General features: G+C 51.7%; 3 protein-coding genes across 3 annotated transcripts; 2 read left to right on the forward strand and 1 right to left on the reverse strand.

The window, feature by feature from the left end:
* Positions 1-2,246: 2,246 nt before the first annotated feature.
* Positions 2,247-10,386, reverse strand: COCSUDRAFT_18250 (P-loop containing nucleoside triphosphate hydrolase protein; the record flags this gene model as incomplete). Its single annotated transcript, XM_005645215.1, has 17 exons — positions 2,247-2,441; positions 2,848-3,067; positions 3,502-3,599; positions 3,990-4,124; positions 4,538-4,617; positions 5,259-5,346; positions 5,675-5,729; positions 5,951-6,153; positions 6,378-6,468; positions 6,711-6,872; positions 7,127-7,377; positions 7,840-8,020; positions 8,377-8,534; positions 8,769-8,918; positions 9,454-9,502; positions 9,798-9,903; positions 10,209-10,386. Coding segments are annotated over 17 exons (2,400 nt in total), but the record flags the coding sequence as incomplete, so codon positions are not given.
* Positions 10,387-14,080: 3,694 nt separating this feature from the next.
* COCSUDRAFT_57293 (hypothetical protein) lies at positions 14,081-16,222 on the forward strand (the record flags this gene model as incomplete). The annotated part of the gene is made up of 4 exons (XM_005645216.1): positions 14,081-14,232; positions 14,394-14,576; positions 15,763-15,826; positions 16,148-16,222. The coding sequence occupies 4 exons, from the start codon at positions 14,081-14,083 to the stop codon at positions 16,220-16,222; spliced, it is 474 nt and encodes a 157-aa protein (XP_005645273.1).
* A 360-nt stretch (positions 16,223-16,582) lies between these two features.
* On the forward strand, positions 16,583-19,082 carry COCSUDRAFT_57294 (hypothetical protein; the record flags this gene model as incomplete). Its single annotated transcript, XM_005645217.1, has 6 exons — positions 16,583-16,629; positions 16,943-17,058; positions 17,287-17,407; positions 17,688-17,947; positions 18,283-18,438; positions 18,835-19,082. The coding sequence occupies 6 exons, from the start codon at positions 16,583-16,585 to the stop codon at positions 19,080-19,082; spliced, it is 948 nt and encodes a 315-aa protein (XP_005645274.1).
* Between the last annotated feature and the right edge of the window lie 4,203 nt (positions 19,083-23,285).

Raw genomic sequence — 23,285 nt, forward strand, 5'->3', positions numbered from 1 at the left:
TAAGCAAGCCAACTTAAAAGTTGGCATGCATGAGCATGCGAGCAAAGTATCAAGTGGCATGCGTCCGTTTGTGCTGCAGTATTTCCGTGGGCGTCATTTGGAAAGCGCGGCCACAGCTGTTGCACCAGTGCTCCCGCCTGGATGCCTCTGCCTGCGCCTTTCTGCGCAGCACTTGCAGCTGCTCCAATTCAGCCTCTCCTCTGTCCAATTCTCTCTCCAGCACTGCTCCCTCTGTAGTGCCTGGCTGCCCAATGACACCCATATCTCCTACCAACTCTGCATGATCCCTGCCGCCTACCCTCCCAACTCCCTCGAGGGTGCCAGCGCGGTCGATTATTCCCCCCACTGCCCCGGCAACCCCCTTGCTGCGCCTGCCCCAAAGTGGTCCCTCTTCACTGCTGTTGGGAAGTAGGAGTTCAGCGTCCCTCGCAGCAAATGCCATGGGCACTCCTGCATGCAGTCATGGCCCCTTCTTAGTAAATATCAGCCCCTCATTTGCATGCAGTTGAATGTAAGACGTGCACATGCTTGATGCGCATGATGACATCCCATTCATTTTGAGGGAGTGTTGGCTGCTGGCAACATGTTTCCCAACCGAGGCAATAACAGGAGATTTTCCATTAGCCCAGCCAACAACCTTCCAAACTTTAGTAAGAATCCAAGCATGTGTGACAAGCATGTTGATGCTGCAGCGGTGGCGCATGCCTGGTTGTGCCGGTGCAGCGGCAGCAGGCGCATACAGCTGTCGCGCCAGCTCATAGCCGGCCTGCAGGATGTCCTCTGCGCTGCGCGTTGGTCCCTCACCCTTGTGAGCTTCCTCCTTCGCTGCTGAGCACTGTGACAGGTGCGCTGTAAGTGCTGAAGCGTCTGCCACAAGCTCCTGCCGGCAGGCCGGACACCTGCTTCATCCAAACACACAAATTTGCGCAAGTGCTGCAGCTATGACAATGCATTCCTGTGAGCAATGAACACTGCAGTCCACCAACTGCAACTTCTCTGCGGCAGTGGACCTGACACTGCCAGAGGGAGCTGGCACACCTGGTGCAGAAGCCAGGCGTGGTGCTGTACTTGTACTGCATTCCCAAGCTTCCACAGTGCATTGACATTCACCAAGGACCAGGACACTTGCAGCAAAATGTCACAAGGCGTCTCCGACCTGGCATACGACACAATACGACACAGGAACGTTACCATATCAGGATGAATGACTCATCACATGACTGATGAGTGTGGCTGACTCACCGCCAGCGCCGGCGCAGTGCCGGCATGAGCGCATGCTCGGCCGCCTGGGAGCTTTGATCGCGCAGGCTGCCCAGCCGCAGCCAAGGGGTCAGCTGCAGCCCAGCCGCCGTGTCTGGCTCCGTGGCAGCAGTCGCCTTGTCATCCCCACTGGTGTCTGCCTTCCTCTGCGGAACCACACAGAAGTCTCCAAGCTGCCACCGCCAATATATATGTTAGCCAAGATGTGCAAGTGACACCTTAGCTCCCTATCCATATCCAAGAGGCGGTGTTGAAAGTTGATCGCTTCTGCAAACTGCACGGCACAGAGTGGGCTGCAGACTCTTAGGACATCATATGGGTCCGATATGTGAGAGATACCATGACAAGCCATGAATTTTCTGCACCTATCATGTCAGCAGGTTCAGCCCAAAGATGCTGCTTCTGACAAACACACACGCATGGACTCTGAAGCACGCTCTACAAATAACTCATTGCCTTTAAGTCTATTCACCGGGTACCCACCTGTGTGTACTCTGAGGCTGCACGGCTGGCAGACAGGACTTCAACAGAGTACTGTAGCCGCCACTTTAGGCACTTGGCCAGGCCAGTGGCTGCCTCTTCCTCCAGGCTCCCGTCATCATGCCTCCCTAAATTCTTGACTTCCAGTGCAAGACTCGCCCAATCTCTCACCATCTCGGCTGCGAACGCCGGTAGCCCAGCAGAGAGACATTCCTCCTGCAATGAAGATAATCCAGCGCTCAAGACCCCAACTGTTCATTACAGGCTGGACTAAAAAAGTTACAAAAGTCGCAAAACTGCAAGTGTCGCAAAAAATTTGTTGCAGATCACAAGTACAGCCACAGCGTTGGGGCGATGTGTCTCACGCCATGACCCCTTGCAGCGCTGAGCTTGTTGAAGTAATGCCGCACAAATCGCAGATTTAGGAGGGGCCGGCCAATTGCAGGCAGGCCGGGAAATTGTGAGGCTGCTCCAAAGCCGACGCAGATAGGCAATAAGGTGATCTGTCAGTGAGTTGAGGCGGCAATAAGAAGGTCAGGAAAATGAGTGATCACCTCTGTAGCCAGGCCCTGAGTGCTAATGTCAGTGGGGGCCGGGGCGGCGGCTGATGGGTTGGGCAGGCCCGGAATGCGCGCTCGTCGCAGGCACAAGTTGAGGAGCGCGGTCGTCTGCGCTCGCAGCCTGTTGATCTCGATTATCACCTGTAGAATGGCAGGGCATTGTGGACATCAGATCTTAGCTTCACAACTATCAGGTTGAGTTCTCATAGGCTGCATCATTAAGGCCCCATGGGCCGACTGCGCCCACAATTGCCATACATTGTGTTTGATATTATTTTTGCAATCTGTTGACATGCGACTCATCTCATACCTTGCCTTTGTCTATGATGCAGCTGCAGACATTACATGTACGGACTCCATTACAACTTTGACGTGCTTGAAGGGTGTGACCTGAGGCCCGGAGCCGGCGTGCATGCGCAGCAGCAGCCAGTCGTCGATAAAGAAGTAGCTGGATGACTCGTCTTAGTTGCCACCAACATCTACGGCTGCCTTTGCCAAAAGAAACACATCTACGACACCTACTATGCTCATGCTTGCAGTGAGTCACCTGAGGCCCGGAGCCGTCATGCATGCGCAGCAGCAGCCAGCCGTCGACCAGAAATCGGGTGGCGGCCGCGTCGGCGCCGATGCGCTCAGCCAACAACAGCAGTGCCGGCAGCGCTGGCAGCGGAGTCAGGTTGCTTAGATAGGCGCGCCTCGTCTCCAGCAATTCAACGTACGCCAGCGCCGTGCCCGGGTCCAGATCGGCCGCCGATGCGCACATCACGCTCCCTGTACACATGTAACATCTTGATTATTTTTCTTATTCTTTTTCGGGTGCATTGCAAGGAAGCTGGCCCTGGAGCCTAAAAAATGTTCTCCTGGCGCAGGGGCTTGAAGTGCCTGAAAGCCTTTGCAAAAGACGGGGCGGAGGCAGGGGTTAAGGTGAGTGGACCCCACTTGACAGGATGCCCTGTGATCCATTGTGACGTTTCAGGCGGTGACGTATTGCCTATTGGGTGAAGGCCATAGGACTGTTAACTATAACGATATTTTCAGCATTATCGTGGATTTCAAATGTCACCAGACCCATGCAATCACATCTGGAGTGCTCCTCATGTCATGGTACCATGCCAAGGACCAGGCTTTGCAGAAAGGGCCAGGAATGATCAGCCTGTGAGTTTGGGCCACTAGTTCAGTGCGAGTGCGAGGGGTGAAATACGCGCCTGGGTGGATGGCGGCCTCTCCGCGGTGGTGCTGTGTCAGGAACGCCGCGTCCTGGCCGCGCCGCTGCGAGTTGCGCGGGTCCGGCACCGCCACCTGGCGCCACATCAGACTGTTTATACTAATGGGATGACATGCGTCTTTGGCAGCCTGTACCTGCAGAATGTCTGCGACCACACCTTGCCTCTTTGCAGGAACAGGGTGTAACATACGCATTATAACCTGGCACATGCATGCTCTCTGCAAGCTTCTTGTGCCGAGGCTGAGGCTGAGACAGCTGCAGCGTCCTTTCTCTTGATCTCATCAGAGTGACGTTCTACCCTACATTTTGTCACAGCTGTCTTCGGCTGCTTGTTTGAAAACACCTCGAGGGACAACTGCTTGTGAGTGGATCTGGACAGCTATACCCACAAGGATACAGGAGCAGGCGACGTGACACTGCTAGTGATCAACAGGAGGCAAGCATGATGCCAGTCAGGATGCAACCTGAGGGTACAGTCCTGCGGCCAGGATGGCCTTAAGCAGGTTGACATCCGCCACTGTGAGGTTCCTCAGAGCGGCGGACGCCATCGCTCGTACATCGACGCTGGCCTCCAGATCCATGCTCTTCAGGTCCAGCGCCTGCGGTTGTATGAAGATGTATCAAGCGTATGACGTTGCGCTGTTGTGCCAGTATGGCAGTGGCCTTGCACTCTTCCACTGCAACGGGGAGCTGGATCTCTGCAAGCAATGCATTGCACTGCATGCAAGCAATGCATTGCGCAGAAACATGCAAAATCCTGATGTGACTTGACTCTTTCCGCGCGCATTTGCTGCCAATTGTTGGATCCAGATAGGGGCTTCCCTTTTTGCATCCAGAGAAGGCCTATATTCTTCACGCAAAATAGGCAAGGCAGTGGCATTTTGTATACCTGCTCATCAGTCTTCGTCCTGCGCCGCTTGCGCTGCCGGCCGCGGCCGCCGCCGCCGATGTCAGAGCCTTCTGCATCAGAGTTGTCAGGGTTGCCATCCCCGGGAGATTCGGCCCTCAGCACGCGGCGTCCCCTCTCCCTCTCCTGCTGCCTCTGCAGCGCTCGCACGTGGGCCTTCGCCGCCCTGGCAGCAGCAGCGCCAGCTTATCATTCAACATGGCTGTTGATGAAGAATGGTTAGATTTGTTATTACAAGAATGGCAAATCACAGCCAGAGACTACAGGGGATACATGCAGGGTGTCCGCAGCCACACCAGCAAGGCCTATGCTAGTCTGCAGTCTAGCACGAATATACATACAATGCAATATCTTGAATCACAAAAAATTATGAAATGGTTGCATTCATCGACAGCCAGGATGCAAGCTGAGGAAGCTGCGGTCAAGCACTCTTATTACATCACCAGCACAAGTCTGAGGGGTATGACGCCCTTGATATTAAGATATACTTTTTAATTACTCACCTGCGGTCCTGCCGATTTGACGTTGACCAGTGCCGGCCAGACATGCCGCTGCCACCTCCTCTTCCAGATCCTGCCACAAGCCACAGCTTGAAGTGAGCTACTCCATCTGAAATTAGCATGCATACACATACACAAATCTCTCTGTGCATTGCATGCATGCGAGAACTTGCGACATTGAGGAGCACCAGCGAGCATCCACATACATCAAGCTGCCTGAAGCATTGCATGCATGCATGTGAAGGGTAAGGAAGCAATGAGGTCCGTGCGAGCATCCACACACATCAACCTGTCTGAAGCATTGCATGCATGTGGGAAGTGAGAACAGCAATGAGCACCGTGAGAGCGCAGGCCCACATCCCTCAGCAGGCCCTCAAACTGCGCTCGCAGCTTGGCCATCTCATACAGCCTCTGCTCCTCAAGCCCCCGCTTCTTGCACCATTTCCTGCACTCCAATCGAACATCATCCTTGCATATTCAGGTAAGCATTTTCGTTTTAAATGTGCGCAAGATGCTGTTCATTGCGCCTCATATGGTACTCTTAAATGGCGTGGACATCTTGCGGTGACTATAGTGACTAGCTGGGATGATGCCAGCAAGTAATGGATCAGTGGTGGCTGAGATTAACTGAGTGGAAGGAAAAACCAAAAAACAAGAGATTGCATTGCAAAAAGTGGTGGTGTTTCTCCCACCGTGTGGGTTCCTGCCGAGCAGCCTTGACCTTGATCCACTCGTCAAAGACAGCCAGCAGCGTGAAGGGGTCCCCATGCTGGGACTCCAACAAGCTCCTCCTCTCCCTGCAGCCAGCGCCACAACATTCAAACTGCAGCAACCTGCTGCCTAGCACAGTAATCTCCTCAGCGAGATATTCCATGCAATGAGTTCTGATCTCTCAATGGGAGCGGAAAAGAGGTATTATTCTTTCTTCCACTCTTGCTGATAATGTCCGTTGGATTCAGGGTGCACCATTATTTGGGATCACAGGCAGTCAGGCATGCAGAACAAAGAGGTGCAACACCTGATTCCCTCAGCGTCAGAGTCAGCCGGCAGCCTAAGAAATGGGGACTGCACGCTCAGCGCAGCCGCTATGGTGAGCACAGGATCGGTCACGTGGAACACGCAGCCCAGTATGAGCATCTTGCCAATGTGCACATCCACCGGCAGACAGCTCAGCACCGAGCCCAGCGGCGTCAGCACCTCTGCTGGCGTCAGCGCACCCACCTGAATTCAGATTCATATTCGAATTCGAATTTAAATCTTGCAAATGGGCCAGAAAGGGCCAGTTTACATGAATATGAAGGTATTGGTCCTGTGGGTCCTCTTGCAGGATTCAGGGGTTGATCAGCCATTTGCAGAAAACGTCAGTACAGGACAAGTACAGCCATTCACAGAAAATATTTCAGGGCTGCGGGGTCAGTTTCAGGATATTCAAAAGAGATGCCGACCTTCTGCAGGGCTGTGATGGCGCTCTCAAGGGCATCTTTGGAGGGCGGCTCGATGAAGCCAAAGCGCCTGGGGTCCATGCTGTTCCCTGCACTCAAAACAAAAATCATCATGCGAGTGCCACTTTAACCTAGTGGAAAGGAAGAAAAGCCTGCACCTAAATATGCTGTCAGAACCATGCCTCATCTCGCTTAGATGGCACACAATACAACCGAGAAGAATGGAAAGCAACAGCACAGGTGTTGCTTGACCCGCCTGGTCCTGAGGACTGGAAAACGTGTAACAACAACAAAAGATGGCAAGGAGAGATTGCATACGAGAATAGTGAAGCTGACTCGCCTGCCAGCATCTTGATCTGGAGCACCACAGACTCCAGGCGGACCCTCTGGATCTCTGGAGCAGGGAAAGCTGGGAATGCCTGGAACTGTGCCTCTGTGTACATTCTGAAGCACTGCCCCGGCCCTGTCCTGCCCGCTCGGCCCTTCCTCTGCTCCGCACTCGCCTGCAAGGAAAAGTTGGAAGCTTGCAATCCTCTCCTTTTTGTTCATATGTTCGCTGTACCTGCTAAGAGGGCAAGGTGCGACTGCAAGCAAGCTCGAAACTACATGCTGCCATGCATATTCTACCTCACGGAGTCACCAGATTCAAGCAAGGGCAAAGCAATCGAGGGCACGGTGCTCAGTATCAACGCCAGCCCTTGCCAGCCGGAAGCATGTCAGAGAGGACTACATACCATGTAGCGCACAGTGACAATGCGCAATGCCAAGGAATTTGCTGGAGATCTCCTGTAAGATAAGATGAGGGAAAATTGGTCATGAGGGCGCATGCCTTGGAAATCCAGCCCTCCTGGAGGCTGCCGCCGCCGGATGACAGGTCATGAGTCATCTCCTTGGCGCGGCCGGAGTCGGCCACAATTCGCACACCGTCGATTGTGACCGATGTCTCCGCGATGTTGGTTGAGAGGATCACCTTGCGCATGCCCTCTGGTGCAATATCAAACACCTGAGTGACATACGCAATCATTAAGCAAGACTTGAGGAACTCAGCCTTGCTAATCAACTTCAGCAATCAATGCTTGACACATCATTAAGCAACGTCTGCCTTGTGAATACTGCACGCGTTGCAGCATGCTGCTCTGCATGGCTTCTTCAGACAGACACGTTGATTGGACAAGAGCAGAACTCTTGACAAAGTCACTATGGGAAACGGCCGCGGACTGACAGAAGCTGAAGGGGGCTGGAGTAGGGCTGATGCATGCTAAAGGGTAACTGGCTTCATGCCATAGTCCAGGCAGGTTCACCCCCTTTCAACAAGTTTCCGCCAGTAGTACTTCCCACAGTGAGTGCAAGAAATGGGCAGATAGAGCTCAGTTGTCTTGGAAATGGAAATCTCTGACCCTGCAAGAACGGGTCCAAAATCCAAACCAGCAATGGTACTTTCTTGAGGAGCAAAACATCAGCACACCTTGTCCTGTTCATCCACGGACAGCGCGCTGTGCAGCGGCAGCACGAGCCAGCGGTGGCTGCGCTGCACATGTTCCCTGATGTGCTCGGCCACTGTTGAGATGTCCTCCATGCCCGCCAGAAAGACCAGCAGGTCCCCCCTCTCATCCCCCGCCACAGTCTGCTCTATCTGCTGCAGCAACCTGGCGCCCGCAGACGCAAAATCGCTCAGCTTAGTACAGCTTCTGATTGCCCGTTTGCCCGGTAAACAATTTCTTGGAGAATGTGTGACATGGCAGGGGGTAAATTAGAAAGGCTTAGAATCTGTTGCTTCAGGCATCTTCTCCTTGACATCGCTGCTCGGCATCTGCGGCTGTTGGCAGTCACAATTGCAGGACCGCGGCGTGCAAGGAGAAGACCCAGGAGGGCAGTGCATATGAGACAAGCAGGAGGCACAAACATTCTGTTTATCTCCTCAATAGGGTGCCAGGGCCCAGCATGAAGAAGCAAGTGTGCTTAAATCTCAGTGTCAAGTGCTGTCAGGGATGAGCGTGCTCACCTGAGGTATGGAGCCGGGTCGATGCGTTCAATGGTGCGGCGCTTGAAGCCCTTGCTGGCCAGCTCCCTCTTCTCATCATTACTCCGCCGCTGTGACCTTGCATCGGCGCTGTTCTCGGCCATGTACTGGACTGTGATTGGGTACAGCCTGCCAGGCACCTGTCACATGCAAAAAAATGTGAGGCGTGAATGCCATGGGTATGTAGTAGCCCATACAATTACTAATATCCAGGGAGCCGACCACATATTACAGGTGGCAGGACTTGCAGACAACTCTCTCTGCTCCTTGCAAGATTTTGTGGGCTCCCTGGACGCATGTAAGGCTGGTTGTCACGAAGTATAAGCAGCTGAGATAGTCACGATGGTCTCAGTGTATGTGCACAGCAGGCTGACCTGGATGATGGGGGCTCCGCCAAAGTAGTCAGAATAGGCCTGCACGTTGATGGTGGCTGACATGAGGATGACTCGCAGGTCGGGCCTCTGGAGCAGCAGCGCCCGCATCAGCGCCAGCAGTATGTCTGTGTTCAGGTGCCGCTCATGCACCTGCGCCCCAATAAACAATAAGCACAAACATCATTTTGCCATGCAGATCCTGCTGCACATCCATTCCATATGTGCTTGCCTTCACTGGTGTATTGAGTTGTGGTGTGGGAGAAACCAGGTACAAGGGTGCTGGTGTGCGTGTGCGACGATACAATAGGCTGCACCACAACCATGCAGAGCTCACAGGAGCCCAATTTTCTCACACTTCGCGCGCATCTCCTGCCTCCAAGAAGCTGAAGTTTTACTGCAGGACGTGCCATTTCCCATCCAACGGCAACTGCTCTACCGAGAGCCGTCATCAAAGCAAGACCAGTTGACAAGAGCAGCTGGTGCCGGCTGTTAATTGTCGTGTACTCAGAGTGCAGACAGGTGGGAGGCACAAGAATAGGAACATGCCAGGCTGGTGGCTGACCTCATCGATGATGACGACCTGGTACTGGGGCAGCTTGGGGTCGGCAGTCAGCATGCGCAGGAGCACGCCCTCCGTCAAAAATGTGACCTTCGTCCCGCGGCCGGCCGTCGAGTCAAACCGCACCCGGTATGCGATGTCATCCCTGTGCTCCTGCAGGGTCTCAAAGGCCACCCTGTACATAAGAACCACTCTTACAGTACTTAATAGGTGATTTGCAGGTGCGTTTAGTTATCAGTAACGTTGCATTCAGGAGACCGTACAGACAGGTACTGACATCTTGGACCATCCCAAAGTAGCAGAGCTCTGTCAGGATAAGTTATTGGGAAATGCACTATATGGGGAGATGCGTGTATCTGAGTGGTTATGCGAAGGGGACAACGCCCATCTCACATGCCATTTTATATACAGCATGACTGTCATGGTACTGCGGATGTATTTCTGAGAGGGAATGCAAGAAGGGAGGGCACCTGCGGCAGAGGGAGATGGCAGATATGCGGCGCGGCTGTGTGCATGCCACGTGGCAGTAGCCGGCTTTCAGGAGGAACTGCGGCAGCTGTGTGGACTTCCCACAACCTGTCACATGACACAAATCATTCAGCAGACTGGGTGAGAAAAAAGGCACACTTCCAACAGCAGCGCATACAACAGCAGAGGAGGGTACACACACTGATGAGCATTCTAAGGGACCAATCGAGATGATTCTTGATTTCACTTAGACATTGCACCCGGCTCAGCGAACAAAAGGGCACAAGAAAGGCATGCTGCCAAGTTCCATCGGCATCAGATGGTACTAAGCGGCCTAAAGGTCTCGCTGACGACAGCGGTGCCCAATGCTGAAACGAATGGTAGCAGATGCAAAGCAGAGGAGGATTCATGACCTGTGTCGCCAGCCACGACCACTGCAGGATGTGCGCGCACGGCATCAATGATGGGGGCTTCAAAAGCGGCGATGGGCAGCGCTGCCTTGTCCTGCAGCAGCTTCCTCAGCTTCTGCAGCTGCCGCTTCTGGTAGAAGTCCTCGTACACTGGCAGGGCTGCCTTATGATCCTCAACTACCTGCTCGGAGAAGATGCCAAGATTCCTAAGCAGATCCTGTCACGCCTGGGTTCCAGCTGGCTTCCTCTGCCTGGCTGACAGACTTCCAGGCCTTGAACAACAAAGACATACAGAGCAGCTGCTGATAAAACGTTGGATTTTTCCCCTGCAAAATCTATGGAGTAGATCCAAGGGCGGTTTCAAGCAGCAATCCTCTGAATTGATATCAGCAGTGCCTGACTGTCATGCAAGCAGCACATGATCTTCTTATATTGATATTACCTGGGCACCAGAGGCGCTGCCTTCACTATGCTGCCCGCCAGGCATGCGGTCGATGTGGCGCGCAGCTCTGGCAGCTCGCCTGGGATCTGTAATTATGGCGGCATTGATGCGATAGCGGACATCATACACCGCTGGAATTCCCAGCTCCTCAGCGGCCTGTATGGCATGGTGTCCTCATTGACATTCACGCTTGCAAGGGAAACATGAAGTGAGCAGGTGAACATCATGATGGGCCTGAGAAAGGGAAGATTCCGCCATCAAATGCAACTAGAATGCTCAAGGATTACCTGCTTCTGGGTTTCATCCCCGTTTGGCTGTTGCTGCTCGCGTGCTGCGGCAGCTCTTGCATGTTTTAGACGAGCAACCTTTGGCACGAAATCCTGGAGCCATTGACATATCGATCAGACCATAAGCTAGAGAAACATAGCTGCCAGCAAGTAAACTGAAGCTGATACGATACCTGCAGCTCCTTGTGTTCTGAACAGTCTCTGGGGTAGGCATCTTCTTCATTATGGAAGGCTTCATCTAGCACCTCCTGCGCGATTGGCAAGCACGCGTGTGATCATATAGCACAGTTCACAATACAAGGCCTCGGAATGGTGTCAAATATTGAACAAAACAACGCACCCCATACGCATCCCAGTCGATGGCTTTGCTCATGGTGCCTCATGATGGCCTCATAATGGGGTAGGACCGGTGATTGCAGGATAATAGTTCATGCCATTTTCTATGGTTTGACGGGGTGACAACGACGGAGTATACACCGATACATATTAATCTGCCTGCATGGGAGAACGTTCCCTTGGATATGGATCACAGTTGAGATATTCTCCTCAAACTGACTAGACAGTTCAGACATTGGCTTCACAACATTCTCAGATCACAACAGAAATTATCCTTCAAATTACAGAAACTGCGCAGAGATGTTCAAGAAAGTCTCGAGCTCGTAGCTTCCTGAGATTGAGAAGCTGATGTTGACATCAGCATTTTCTTATTTGAACACCAACGTGACAGCTGTAGGCCGGTATGAGTGGCTTACACGCACTCAAAATCAGCTTAAAACACGCAAGACTTGTGTCCGTGCTGGCCTTCATGCAAAGAGTCTACCACGCGCAGGGTTGACGCATGCAAACTCTTGTTGCTCTCGCAGCGCGCACAATGAACCCTCTTATCCCTTTCCAGCCTGCCCAGGAGCCCTTCAATGCTGCTGAACACATCATCTGGGCTGTCAAATGCCTTGGCACACGGGCTCAGGACAGATTTTGTGCTATGTCCTGCTGAGGATTCGCTGCCCTTTGCTTCTCTTCCCGACATCGTATCATTGCCTGCGAGCAGAGTCAACATTGACTACTAGTTAGTAGTACTAACATTACAGATGACAGACTCGCATTAATGTAATCCAATGGACCCTAAGGTGCCAGCTTGACCTGCTGAATATGAAAGAATTAGGTAGGAAAGGCAGGATGCAAAGATAGACAGGCCTTGCTCGGTCATGCAAGAGTACCAAGTGTGATAATGCACCCAGCAGAAACGGCATATTCAATCACTCATGCCATCGCAATTCAATCCAGCAAACAGACTACCTCTTGCATTTTCAAACTCACCTGCATGCGTTCCATTGGAAGGGCTGACAGGCCCTGGGGGGCTCTCAGGCACTGCTGGCGGCAGCTTGATGCGCTGTCCAATCTCCTTTGCAGCTACATCCAGCAGGGCATCTGCCTCTGATAGCTCTGCCTCCTTCTGCTCCAGATCAATCTGTGTACAGAGCTGTGGCTGACTTTGCATGCAGGAGAGAGATCATATGCGCTTGCAATCCAACCCCCAACCGACTGGCTGAAAAAGTTCGCTCTGTGCCATGCAGTTGGCATGCTGCCATCACCATGGCGCAGATGGTAATTGCCGTGTTACAACCCTGATCACTAGAAGAATGAAATCAGGTGAGGGCAAGGAATGAGTGAGCACCTGCAGGCAATGCAGCTCCTGCTCGCGAGCCATGAATGATGCATGCAGCCTGCCGAGCAGCCGATCCCTGGCACTTACTGCGGCTTTCAAAAGCCTGCCGTGCACAGCGCTCAAGCTGTCATGCTGCCCTCCTCTTGCAGAGCCACCATCCATTACACATGTCCCCTGCAACAGTCATCATGTGTGACTCAGGCAAACTTGAGAGATGCATGCACGTGGGTCCAGTAAAGAGTGTACCTTGTTCAAATTTGGCTTGCTGCAGACACACCCTTTGCAGAACCAGCTGCCTTATGCAGGAATTGACCGTCTCAAGCTCCTTCACTTGTGCATGCCTGTCATACTGCGCGGTGTGTCTTGTGAATACATCTCCAGAAGCTATGCTGGGAGCGAGACACAGATGTCTGCTTTGCCTAGGGTGCGGTGCCAGCTGCGCAGTACTGATTGAAGTACTGCTGCTCTTCAGACTGTCAGGGGTGTGTTCAGGCAAATTGGTCTCTTGCACTGGGTTTGCTTTCGCTGTGAACAGTTGCCTCCCTGTTAGACTGCTCTTCTGCTGGCAAGGAGGCTGCATAGGCTTCAGCTTTGTCTTGACAGGAGTGAGCCACCTCTCCTGGAACATCAGCATAGCCTTCAGTCCGCAGATCCCTCTGATTCTCCTTGGCCGATACGGAAGATAATGATCAAGCAACACTTGCTTGAGCTTAACGTCTCCGTTTTTTGGGGTACGTACCTCATCAGAAGTGGAATCGCCCTCTTGGCTCAGGTCTGCATGCCCTAGTAAGTCGTCTTCAAGACTAGCCAAGCCGTCATGCAGCTTGTAGGTGCTCAACAGAGAAGGTTCAAGCATCATTGCAGCCAAGGCGGTGTGATCAGCATATTACGAGGCGGGCAAGCCGGAGACTTTGGAGCCCAAGGCAGCAACAAGTATGTGAGGAATTCCTGTTTTCCGAGAACGTTTCTGAACAGTTTGGAGGTATTTGTAGATTCTTTGTGTGCCGACAGTGAGACAGACATGACGCATATCATATTTCCTCCACACCCCCTGCCAGGGGTTGAACCTTCCTTGAGAGCTTCAGGTTCAACCTCCACCATTATGGTACCGTGGCAACTTTCCAATTGGACTTGCTCATGTGAACATGAACCACAAGAGATTAAATATGTGCAATGTGCGCGCATACGGATGCCTGGCATGCCTCCGGGCATGTTGACTTTTGCATGCATGCACGCAAGAGATAACTTTTCTTGAATATTCTGAGTTTTCTTTGGAAGGTACAATATTTTCTGAGTATTTTCCAGCCCACAGTCATCTCAGAATTTTCTGAGACCGTTGCTTAGAACTTGCTGCAATTATTCTCAGAAAACTCTGTACCAAGGAAAATTCTGGAATTTTTCTTGATGATTTCTCAGTCAAAGTCCCCATAGTCGATTGGGTCTTGCTTGGATCGAGTACGTGCTGCGGGCGCGGGCGGCGATGGAGCAGGCGCAGCTGAGAGGGTTTAGGGACCATAGAAGGGAAGGCCTCTGGAGGGACGCGCAGGACAGCGCTGAGGAACAGCAGCTGAGCGCCTTTTTGGCGGACGACGGCGACCAGCCATACCCGGAGGATGCAGACAATGACGGTGAGTAATATTTCTTGATAGGAATTCCTCTTGAGTGTGTTGCATGTGATGGCCTTGTAGCATTCTTGAGTGGCAGTGTGGCGAGTTCAACAAGGGGTAGGATTGTGACAGCCTTTAACTGCAGCTTGTCTGCAGAACATACCTTGCCTTTTGGCAGTAAAAGAGTGTAATAATAATAATAATAATAATAATAATAATAATAATAATAATAATAATAATAATAATAATAATAATAATAATAATAATAATAATAATAATAATAATAATAATAATAATAATAATAATAATAATTCATCATGCTTGCAGCCTCGATCGAGGTTTACCTTCTGGCCCCGGCTGGGGGGTGCGGTATAAATACTGAGCACCGTGCCCATGGTTGATTGGGTCTTGCTTGGATCTGGCAAGTCCATCAAGGGGTAGGATTATGGCAGCCATTATTGCAGCTTGTCTGCAGACGCACCTTGCTTCTGGCAGGAAAAGCGTGTAATATTATGATAGTAATACATGCATGACTAAATCTTGCAACGTCGGTGAATGTAGGGACTGGTCTTATAAATGTTGCAGAAGATAGCAATTCAATGGTGAGATTCGAATCCAAAGGGACTTTTTGGGACAGCAAGCAGGTGCTGTGCTGCCGATCCCCAAAGAGACGAGCAGGAGAGCAGGAGATGACGGCTATCGTTCGTTTTCAATGAGGTCTCTTCAACACTTCATACCCTTCAAGACGCAACAACAACAAAAAGACCTTGTGGCCGTATAGCCTTAAACAGGTTATGTAAACAGGTCCGACAAGCACCACGGAGAACGAGCATGCGCTACATAAACGCTTCTGGTCAGCATCCGTGCAATGTTAAATTGCAAGTGAGCGATAATATGTGCCTGCCCAGTGAGCGATAATTCAATCAAAGCACCAGTCGGGGGTTCAAACCCCCGGCCTGGTGTTTTTTTTTTGAATATATTTTTCTGCCCAACAAGCTGATCTATCATCATGAGCAAGTACTGACATCAGAAAGCACAATGTTTGAGCCACCAGCTCCGCTGGCAGTCACCCGCCGGTGCTGCTGTGTACCTCGGTCATCATGCATGAGAACGGCCAGGATCTGGCTACCGCAGCGGCCTAAATTTTTTTCGCCATGGGGAGCAGTTGCAAACTAAGCCATCATGAACATGATGTGGTACAGTCATCTTGCAACAGTCTTTTCGTCCATTTTTGGCCTTATGTCTGACTGCATGCTTGCAATGCCGCATGCCCATGTTTGATGCTCTGCAGAGAACCAATTCCAATAGCGATTCAACATTCACTGAACCATCCAACCCATCCAGGTCAGTCCATCAGACCGCAGCAGCAGATCTTTCTACTCAACATACAGGACACACAATCTCTCTCTGGACTCTTCTACTCCAGATTGTTCTACTTCTACTGCAACCAAAGGTACCGCTAATCTGCTTTGTCACCTACCAGTCCACTCTGCAAGCACAGCGTGTAGCCAGGGTTGTGTATACCTCCTTCTGCTCCAGATCAATCTGTGAGCAGCGGCGGAGACGGCCAGCCGGCCGCAGCCGACGCCGCCGTCGCCACAGTCTCGCTTTGGAGACGGGTCATTCGCTCGCGCATCAGAGGACACTGCCGGATTGACCTCTCCAGGTGCAAAATGTCCCCCACGAAGCGGCGAATTGATGCAGTCTTTCCTTGGTATTCCTGCAACGCCTCCAGAAGATTGGCATTGGCAACCTGGCGCTTCTCAGCATGCAATTTTTCGGCTGCTTTGCTTGGCTTGCGATGTTGCATGCATATCTAGCCTGGAACTCATCCCAAGCAACCTGCAAAACTGCCGCTCAATATCTTCTGCATTCGTTCGAGGGGCACTGCAAGCCCTGCAGAAACTCAAACATCACCTCCGACATTATGTGCTCCGCAGGTGCGGCGGGCGGAGGGGACGGACGAAGGAAGGAAGGAAGGAGATTACACATCAACTCCAGCCGCCCAGGGCTGATTGGATGATCCAAGTCATCAGAACAATCCATTACAAAGTGTGCAACACTGACAACATCCAACTGCCACATGAACTGTTGCATGGTCTAAATGGCGGCACCATACAAAGCAGGATATTGGTCCCGAAAAGACTGCACAGGAGGGCACTCAAAAGCAGATGGCGCTCATCCCCAAGCACGTGCTGGCACAGTGTAAGCAATATCTCTGGGCGTGAGCAACCTTTCCACCTGAGATCGAGCTGACCGCGTTCCGTAAACCCTGACCTGAGGACCCACCTAGCCGAACGAGAGATGCAGTCCTAAAACTCACTCTGGCCTTATACGGACTTAACGAGTACCAATATCATAGGTAGGCGCACCATATGGCTCCTGCACATCCTCCCGAGAACTGGGGAACCCCGCTTGGAAGGTGCGCGAACTTAAAGGACCTGCAGACGGACCTTGAAAGCTAGCGCGACAAGGAATTCTCATTCGCAAGCCCACTTGGTGCTATGTGTGAAGCTTCAGAGCCATCGTAGATGCAGGGAGACATTATAGCGGCCGCTGTGTCCCGGTATCGAAGTGCTTAACTTCATCGCGCGCTTTTTCTCCCGGCTACCGCAGAGATTCATGTATACAATCAGGTCGCCGTTGCACCGTGAAAACGTTGCTAGGCGCCGCTGGAAAGCGTCCACTGGCTCCATCATATCATCATTGTGCCTCACAGTCTTTCTCGCTTGCAGGTCCAGGAGCCAAGGCTGGACCAGGGCCGAGCGGCTGGACGATGCTCTACCAGAGCGCTATTCCGATTACGAGGAAATCTTTCTGAAGGGCATCTTCCCGTGGACCCACGATATCGGTGAGCAGCTTCGCAGAGAGTTCTCTTGAACACAGTGATCTCTTGACTTGTTCACGCTGCACACGAGATGCCCCTTCTGTGCTTGTTCCCTTAAAGTCGCAATCATTGCTCTTTATCAGCTTGGAGATCGGAGGGAAACCACTCACCACTCCTGGCCGTCCCCCTTATGCTCATTTCGGCCCAGGCACATAGAAAGTAGTGCTGATTCTATTGTGTCTGTGCATACAGAGCCGGTGGGGAACCCAGTCTCCAGCCGAGCACTCTTTCAGAAGGATCCCAGGCCAGTCAGTGTTGTTCTAGAGGCGCAGCTAACCTCTCCCAAGACACCACTGCCTGAAGTGCAACACTGGTAAGGCGACGAGCTTTTGTCCACTTTCTTACTCGACAAAGTTTCATTGAGGCCCACTTCCAGTGGCTTCCAGAGCTCCACAGAGCCGCGCACTGCTCTCAATGTCCTGGCTCTCAACAACAGGCATTCCCAGTTCCTGACAATCAAGTTTTCATTCTGCAGCTACAAAAGAGTGAGGATTGATTGGAGATGGAGGAGTTTGGAGAAAAGTGAGGATCTACTTTTGAACAAACTTCAAGGCACATCCTCTTTGCTAGTGACTGGGGTGTCTGGTGGACAGGGATGTGCTTGGCGGGCCTACCCTTGACATCGACAACACATATTACCTGCTGGCTCTCATGAGCCACACGCCGACACACTTGCCGGTAAACTACAGCCCAGCACCGCCATCCGCACCAGTGCAGGCTGCTGCGGCTGCTCTGCAGACTTTTCCCAGCTCCCACTGGAGCTTCCCGCAGCCGGCACCCTCTGTCACGCTGCCACCCGCCGCGCAGCTGAAGGCTCACGGCCCGACCACGCCTGCATACGCCATGACCGCTGGTGTGTTAAACTTCATTAAATAGGCCTCTTTTCTTGTCAGCAGCAAGGCATGTCCAACAAACAATGCTGCTTGCTGCTTGACAGTGTTGCAGTGGGAAGACTTTCATGCATTAATGCGATTGAACCAGAAGTCCATTCTGTGAGGCTGCAACTCAGGTCTTGACGAGTTACGAATCTGCCATTCTCGTATTGACCAGGGACTGAAATCTCGGTGTTGATTTTTTGATCCACCAAGCATTGTACCCCCAACTTCAAATGCTTGTAAAATGCACGGAAAAGTGTTGTCTGGCACCATCCGGATACTCTTCTTGAGTGATGGAATCCTCACTGCGCAGGTGCCAAGGGGCCGGGCATCATGAAGCCGCGGGCTCCAAGGAAGAAGGCGGCGGAGAAGCTGACAGCAGCTAGCAAGGGGGTGGCGAAGAAGTCCAACTTCAAGGGCGTGACCTGGCACAGTTACAACCGCCGCTGGCGCAGCAGCCTCCCAATCGGTGCATTCTTTTCCTCCGCCCCTTATATCCCCTTAGTTTTTGGGGGTTAGGGGACTTTGAGGTAACATTAGACCAGTAGTAGTGAGTTAAGTCACTTTAGAGTCCTCTGTTGGGTTCAAGGCTTGAAGCCTGCTGTGGGTATCAGGTAGAGGTGGGTACCCTAGTTTGTGCAGCCCATGGTGCTATCCTCTCTGCATAATCCCTTATAAACAGATATCACAAAAAAGCATCGAGAAAACATATTTTACCTCCAAAAATACGTGAGGTTCTGAAGATTTTGACGGTGGTTTTGGAATTATGTTCCGGGGGCACTGCACTGCACGAGTGCAATGCCAATCCCAGGGACTCCAGATCCTCCTTGAATTCCATTTCTGACGTAGTGTGGTGCATGCATAGGCAACAATTCGAGTCCGCACATCCGCTACGCCTCCACTGAGCTGGAGGCAGCCCGAGACTATGATGAGCTGGTCATCGCCATCAAGGGCCCAGAGGAGTTCACCAACTTCCAGCGTGACACCTACCCGGTCAGACACCCTGAACCTCCCTGGAAAATCCCCCTTTCACTGTCAAAGCCCCTTGCCACGGTGGTTGCAGTGATATTGTCAGTGTTAGTGGCGGCTGCGGCGGCTGTCTTCGTATATTAATCTCTGTTTAGGAACCCCACAATGAAGGAAGCAGACAAGATGGCACAAAACCAGCCGCCACAATCTGCAAGGCTGGCTGCATGTTGCCCTCATCTGTGATGTAGAGACCAGCTGTGCATAATCAGCAGCCAATGGTTGCCAGCTGCATGCATGTCGGCAATATTTTGGATCTATTCAAAAGACGAGACTCAAGACGAGTCAGAGCTGATACTTGAGAAAGCAGATTCCTTGTATTACTGGGTGGTTTTGCTTCATTAGAGGGGGTACCTAAGAGAACAAATGTTGTTATGTTCATCACCCCTACTCACGTGAGCACAACTGTAGTAAGCGAGGCACGAATGAAATATCGAAAGGCCAAAGCCAACACAACAACCCACAATAATGATTTCTGAGCCTTCAGGTCGATCCTGTATGCTTGCTATGTGTCGTTTTGACAAAAGAGCGTCAAATTCCCACGTCACGTTCACCTGAGAGGGGCTGATCGGTCGGTACCAAAAATGAAGGTCCGCCCACGCTTTTCAAGACGAGGATGCCCCCCCAAAAGAGACAAAGCAGTGAATCGAGCTTTGGTCAAAGTGGCTTTCCCCTGGCTGTTTCATTTTGTCTAGGATTCCGATTTTTTTGGCTGCTGCACGGTGCTTTGCAGCCGCCGACTGAATGCGAAAATACTGAAGACGAACAGGCCCTGTCGTTTTCAGCTTGAAAACTTGTTACGAAGCTTGGTGGACCCGTCCTTACAGCGCCTTCTACGATTGCTTCGAAGTGCTTTTGATATGCTCGACATAAAGAGCCTGCTCTGGTGTTTCCAGGAAACATGGCAAGGAGTCTGCGAGAAATCTTTTGTGGCCGCGCCTGAGGGATGCCCTCTCCTCCCAGAGGAGCTGTGGCAGCAGATATCCTCACTGATGACCTCCAAGGAATGGACCATGGCCAGTGGCGCCTGCAAAGCTCTCCAGAATCTCCAGCCCAAAGGGCTCAAAGTGGACAACTACGAAAGCTTTGTGTCCGCACTGACATGGCTCACCAAACATTGGCGCGAGGCAGACTCCATCAAGATTGACATCCCCTCTGACGCGTCATGTGCGGACCCCAAAGTTATCCTTGGAAGTGCACTGGAATGCCAAGCTCCTGACTTGACTCAACTGAGGCGCCTCGATCTCTCTTGTGGAGATGGTTCTGGTGGCGGGGATGAAGCCGAGCAACCCGGGCCTCAGTGGCTGCCATGGCTTTCCGCAATATTACAGCGAGCACAGGGATTGACCATCTTGCACCTGGCGGCAGATATCCGGGTGGACATGCCTTGCATGTCCAGGCTGAAGCATCTCATATTGAAGCCCGTGTCAAGCCAGCTGCAGATGCAGTATGACTTACAGGCCATGGTGGGCAACCTGCCAGTCCTGCAGACATTGTATGTAGGAGAAAAGGCACATGCCTGGAATGTGGTCATGCCAAAGTCGCTCAAGCACATGTGCATGAGTGACATCATTCCCTGCATGGGGTACACCATACCTGAAGGCTGCACGATGACAATACAGAGCTCGTTCAAAGATCAAACAGTAGTTGTGCGCAGTAAGCAGTCTCTGGGCGTGCAAGGAATAGAGGTGTGCAGCAGAAAGATGGAGTTCCGTGACAGTGATTGGCACTGGCAGCCAGAAGCAAAGCACTTTTTGCCTTTGACGGAGGCAGCACAAAGTTGCAATCCACTCAGCCTCGTGTATCGTGAGCAATACAGCATGGATATTCGCTCATTGCCATCCCCAGCATTTTGCCACCTGCGTAAACTGCATGTTGAGGCGGATGACCTGACTATCGTGATCCCCCCTTTGCCTCACCTAGAATGGGTGTACATTGACAGCCATGAGACACTGAGCCTTGTCATTGTGGATGTGGAGGTCTTTGCTGCCTCCATACAAAGGCTAAATGTGGGGTATAGGGAAGAAGATTTCGAACAAGAGAATGAATTTGTTGACAGTATGAACAGACAGCTGGCACTGACGGGCCGAAGCTTAGAGAGGAATTATCTATATAATGGTGACCACGATGATGAGGGATATTTTTGGGATTTAACGTTCGTCACCATGTTTATGGTGCCGGGGCATCTGACTGGGTATTATGCAGGACAGTGTGACTGCCACTGCTGCTGGTCCTGCCTGCATGAAGATGGGGTGTAGGGTTTAAGGTTTAGATTTTAGGGTGAAGATGGAGCAGTGCAAGAACACAGTTGGCTTGCAAATCAGGAAATATTAGCTTATGTTGGGCGACTTCATATCTGGGAATGTGGCCTAGAACTCTGAATATGGCGTGTGTTGTAAGCATGTGTTGGTGTGATGCAAGTTTAGAGCGCGACTTTGCATGCTTGCATTCACTGCAAATATCCTACTGCCATGAGATGTGTCACTGCATTTGCAAGGAGCTGCAATCATGGCTCGGCTTCTACATAAGTTTTTAGTTGCCCGACCTGGGACAGCCAAGGGGTAGATGAAACGAAATGTACGCCATGCTCCCAGGTTTGGTCCCCAGAAAAAACACTGGGACTTTTATTCAATTGATTTTCGGGTACATTCGGCGGTTGCTCCTGAGACACCCGCATTGTCGCTGTCGAAATCCGTCCCGACATTTCGAGCGGAAGAATACCTGCACTGCCACACCTTAACACCGACTGGACCCTTCAACTGAACATTGAGGGAAGTAGGTTGTCACTCAGTAAGTAGTTTGGGCCAGTTTTGTTGAGCCAGGGACATCTTGCTTTGAGCATTTGTCTTACATGAACTATCTGTGACTGACTTTTGAATGCAGGAGAGAGAGCACATGCGCTGCAATCCGCAATCCACTGGCGTAACACCTTGGCACTGTGCCAGGCAGTCATGGTGTTGCATTCACCAGGGGCCACTGGGTGGTACGAATAATAAGCTTTGATCTTTGGAACAATGTCATCAGATGAGGGGTGAGAAACAAGTGAGCACCTGCAGACAATGCAGCTCTTGCTCGCGAGCCATGAATGATGCATGCACCCTGCCGAGCATCCGCTTCCTGGCACTGACTGCGGCTTTGAGCTGCCTGCCCTGCTCAGCAATCAAGCTGTCATGCTGCCTTCCTCTTGCAGATCCCCCGTCCATTACATTAGTCCCCTGCAACCGTTCCAGAAATTTTTTGCAGAGTTGAGGATTCAGCTGGCGGGGGTGGTATAAATACTGAGCACCGTGCCCCTGGTTGATTGGGTCTTGCATGGATCTGACTAGTCCACCAACAGGTGGAACTTATGGCAGCCTTTACGGGCAGGTTCTCTGCAGGTGCAATTAGTGTCTGGCAGGAACAGCTTGTTATTATCAAGTTTTCTTCGTTGAGACATGCATGTACGTGGGCCCAAATAGTAAGTATCGTACTCTGATCAAGTTTCACACGCCGTGCTCACCATTTGCGGATGCAGCATCCTTATGCAGGAGTTGATCGTCTTGAGCTCCTTCACTAGTGCATGCCTATCACAGTGTGAGCTGTGTCTGACATCTTTAGGAGGTGTGCTGTGCTATGAGAGTCTCTGCTTTGGCTGGAAAACGATGCCAGCTGGGCAGTACTTATTGAAATTCTGCTGCTCTGCAGACTGTCAGGTATTTGCTCAGGCCTATCACTCTCTTGTACTGGGACTGCTTTTGCTGTGAACAGTTGCCTCCCTGTTAGATTGCAGCTGCCCTTCTGCTGGCAAGCATGCTGCATGGGCTTCAGCTTTGTCTTGACAGGGGTGAGCCACCTTTCCTGGATCATCAGCAAAGACCTCAATCTGCAGATCCATCTAATTATTCTTTTGGCCATTAGGGAAGATAATTCCCAAGCAAACACCTGATCAAAGATCTCCGTTTTTGGGCTACCTAGTGAAATCGTCCTCTTGGCTCAGAAGGGCATGCCCCAGTAGGTCGTCTTGACAAGACAAGCCAGGCCGTCATGTAGCTTGTAGGAGGAGCTCCACAGAGAAGGTTCGAGCATCATTGCAGCAGGAGCGTGAGCTATGAGCTTATCGTCGCAAGGCGAGCAAGCCATATTTCCGTAACCCAAGCCAGCAACGATTTTGGAAGTTTCCGAGAAGGTGTCTGAGCAGTTTGGAAGTATTAGTAGATTTCTCTGCGCCGACAGTCAGACTGACATGACACATGTACATGATATCCTCCACACCCCTGCCAAGGGGTGAATTTCCCTTAACAACTTCAAAGT

The sequence above is a fragment of the Coccomyxa subellipsoidea genome, assembly GCF_000258705.1.
Source record: "Coccomyxa subellipsoidea C-169, whole genome shotgun sequence".
Taxonomy (NCBI): domain Eukaryota; kingdom Viridiplantae; phylum Chlorophyta; class Trebouxiophyceae; family Coccomyxaceae; genus Coccomyxa; species Coccomyxa subellipsoidea.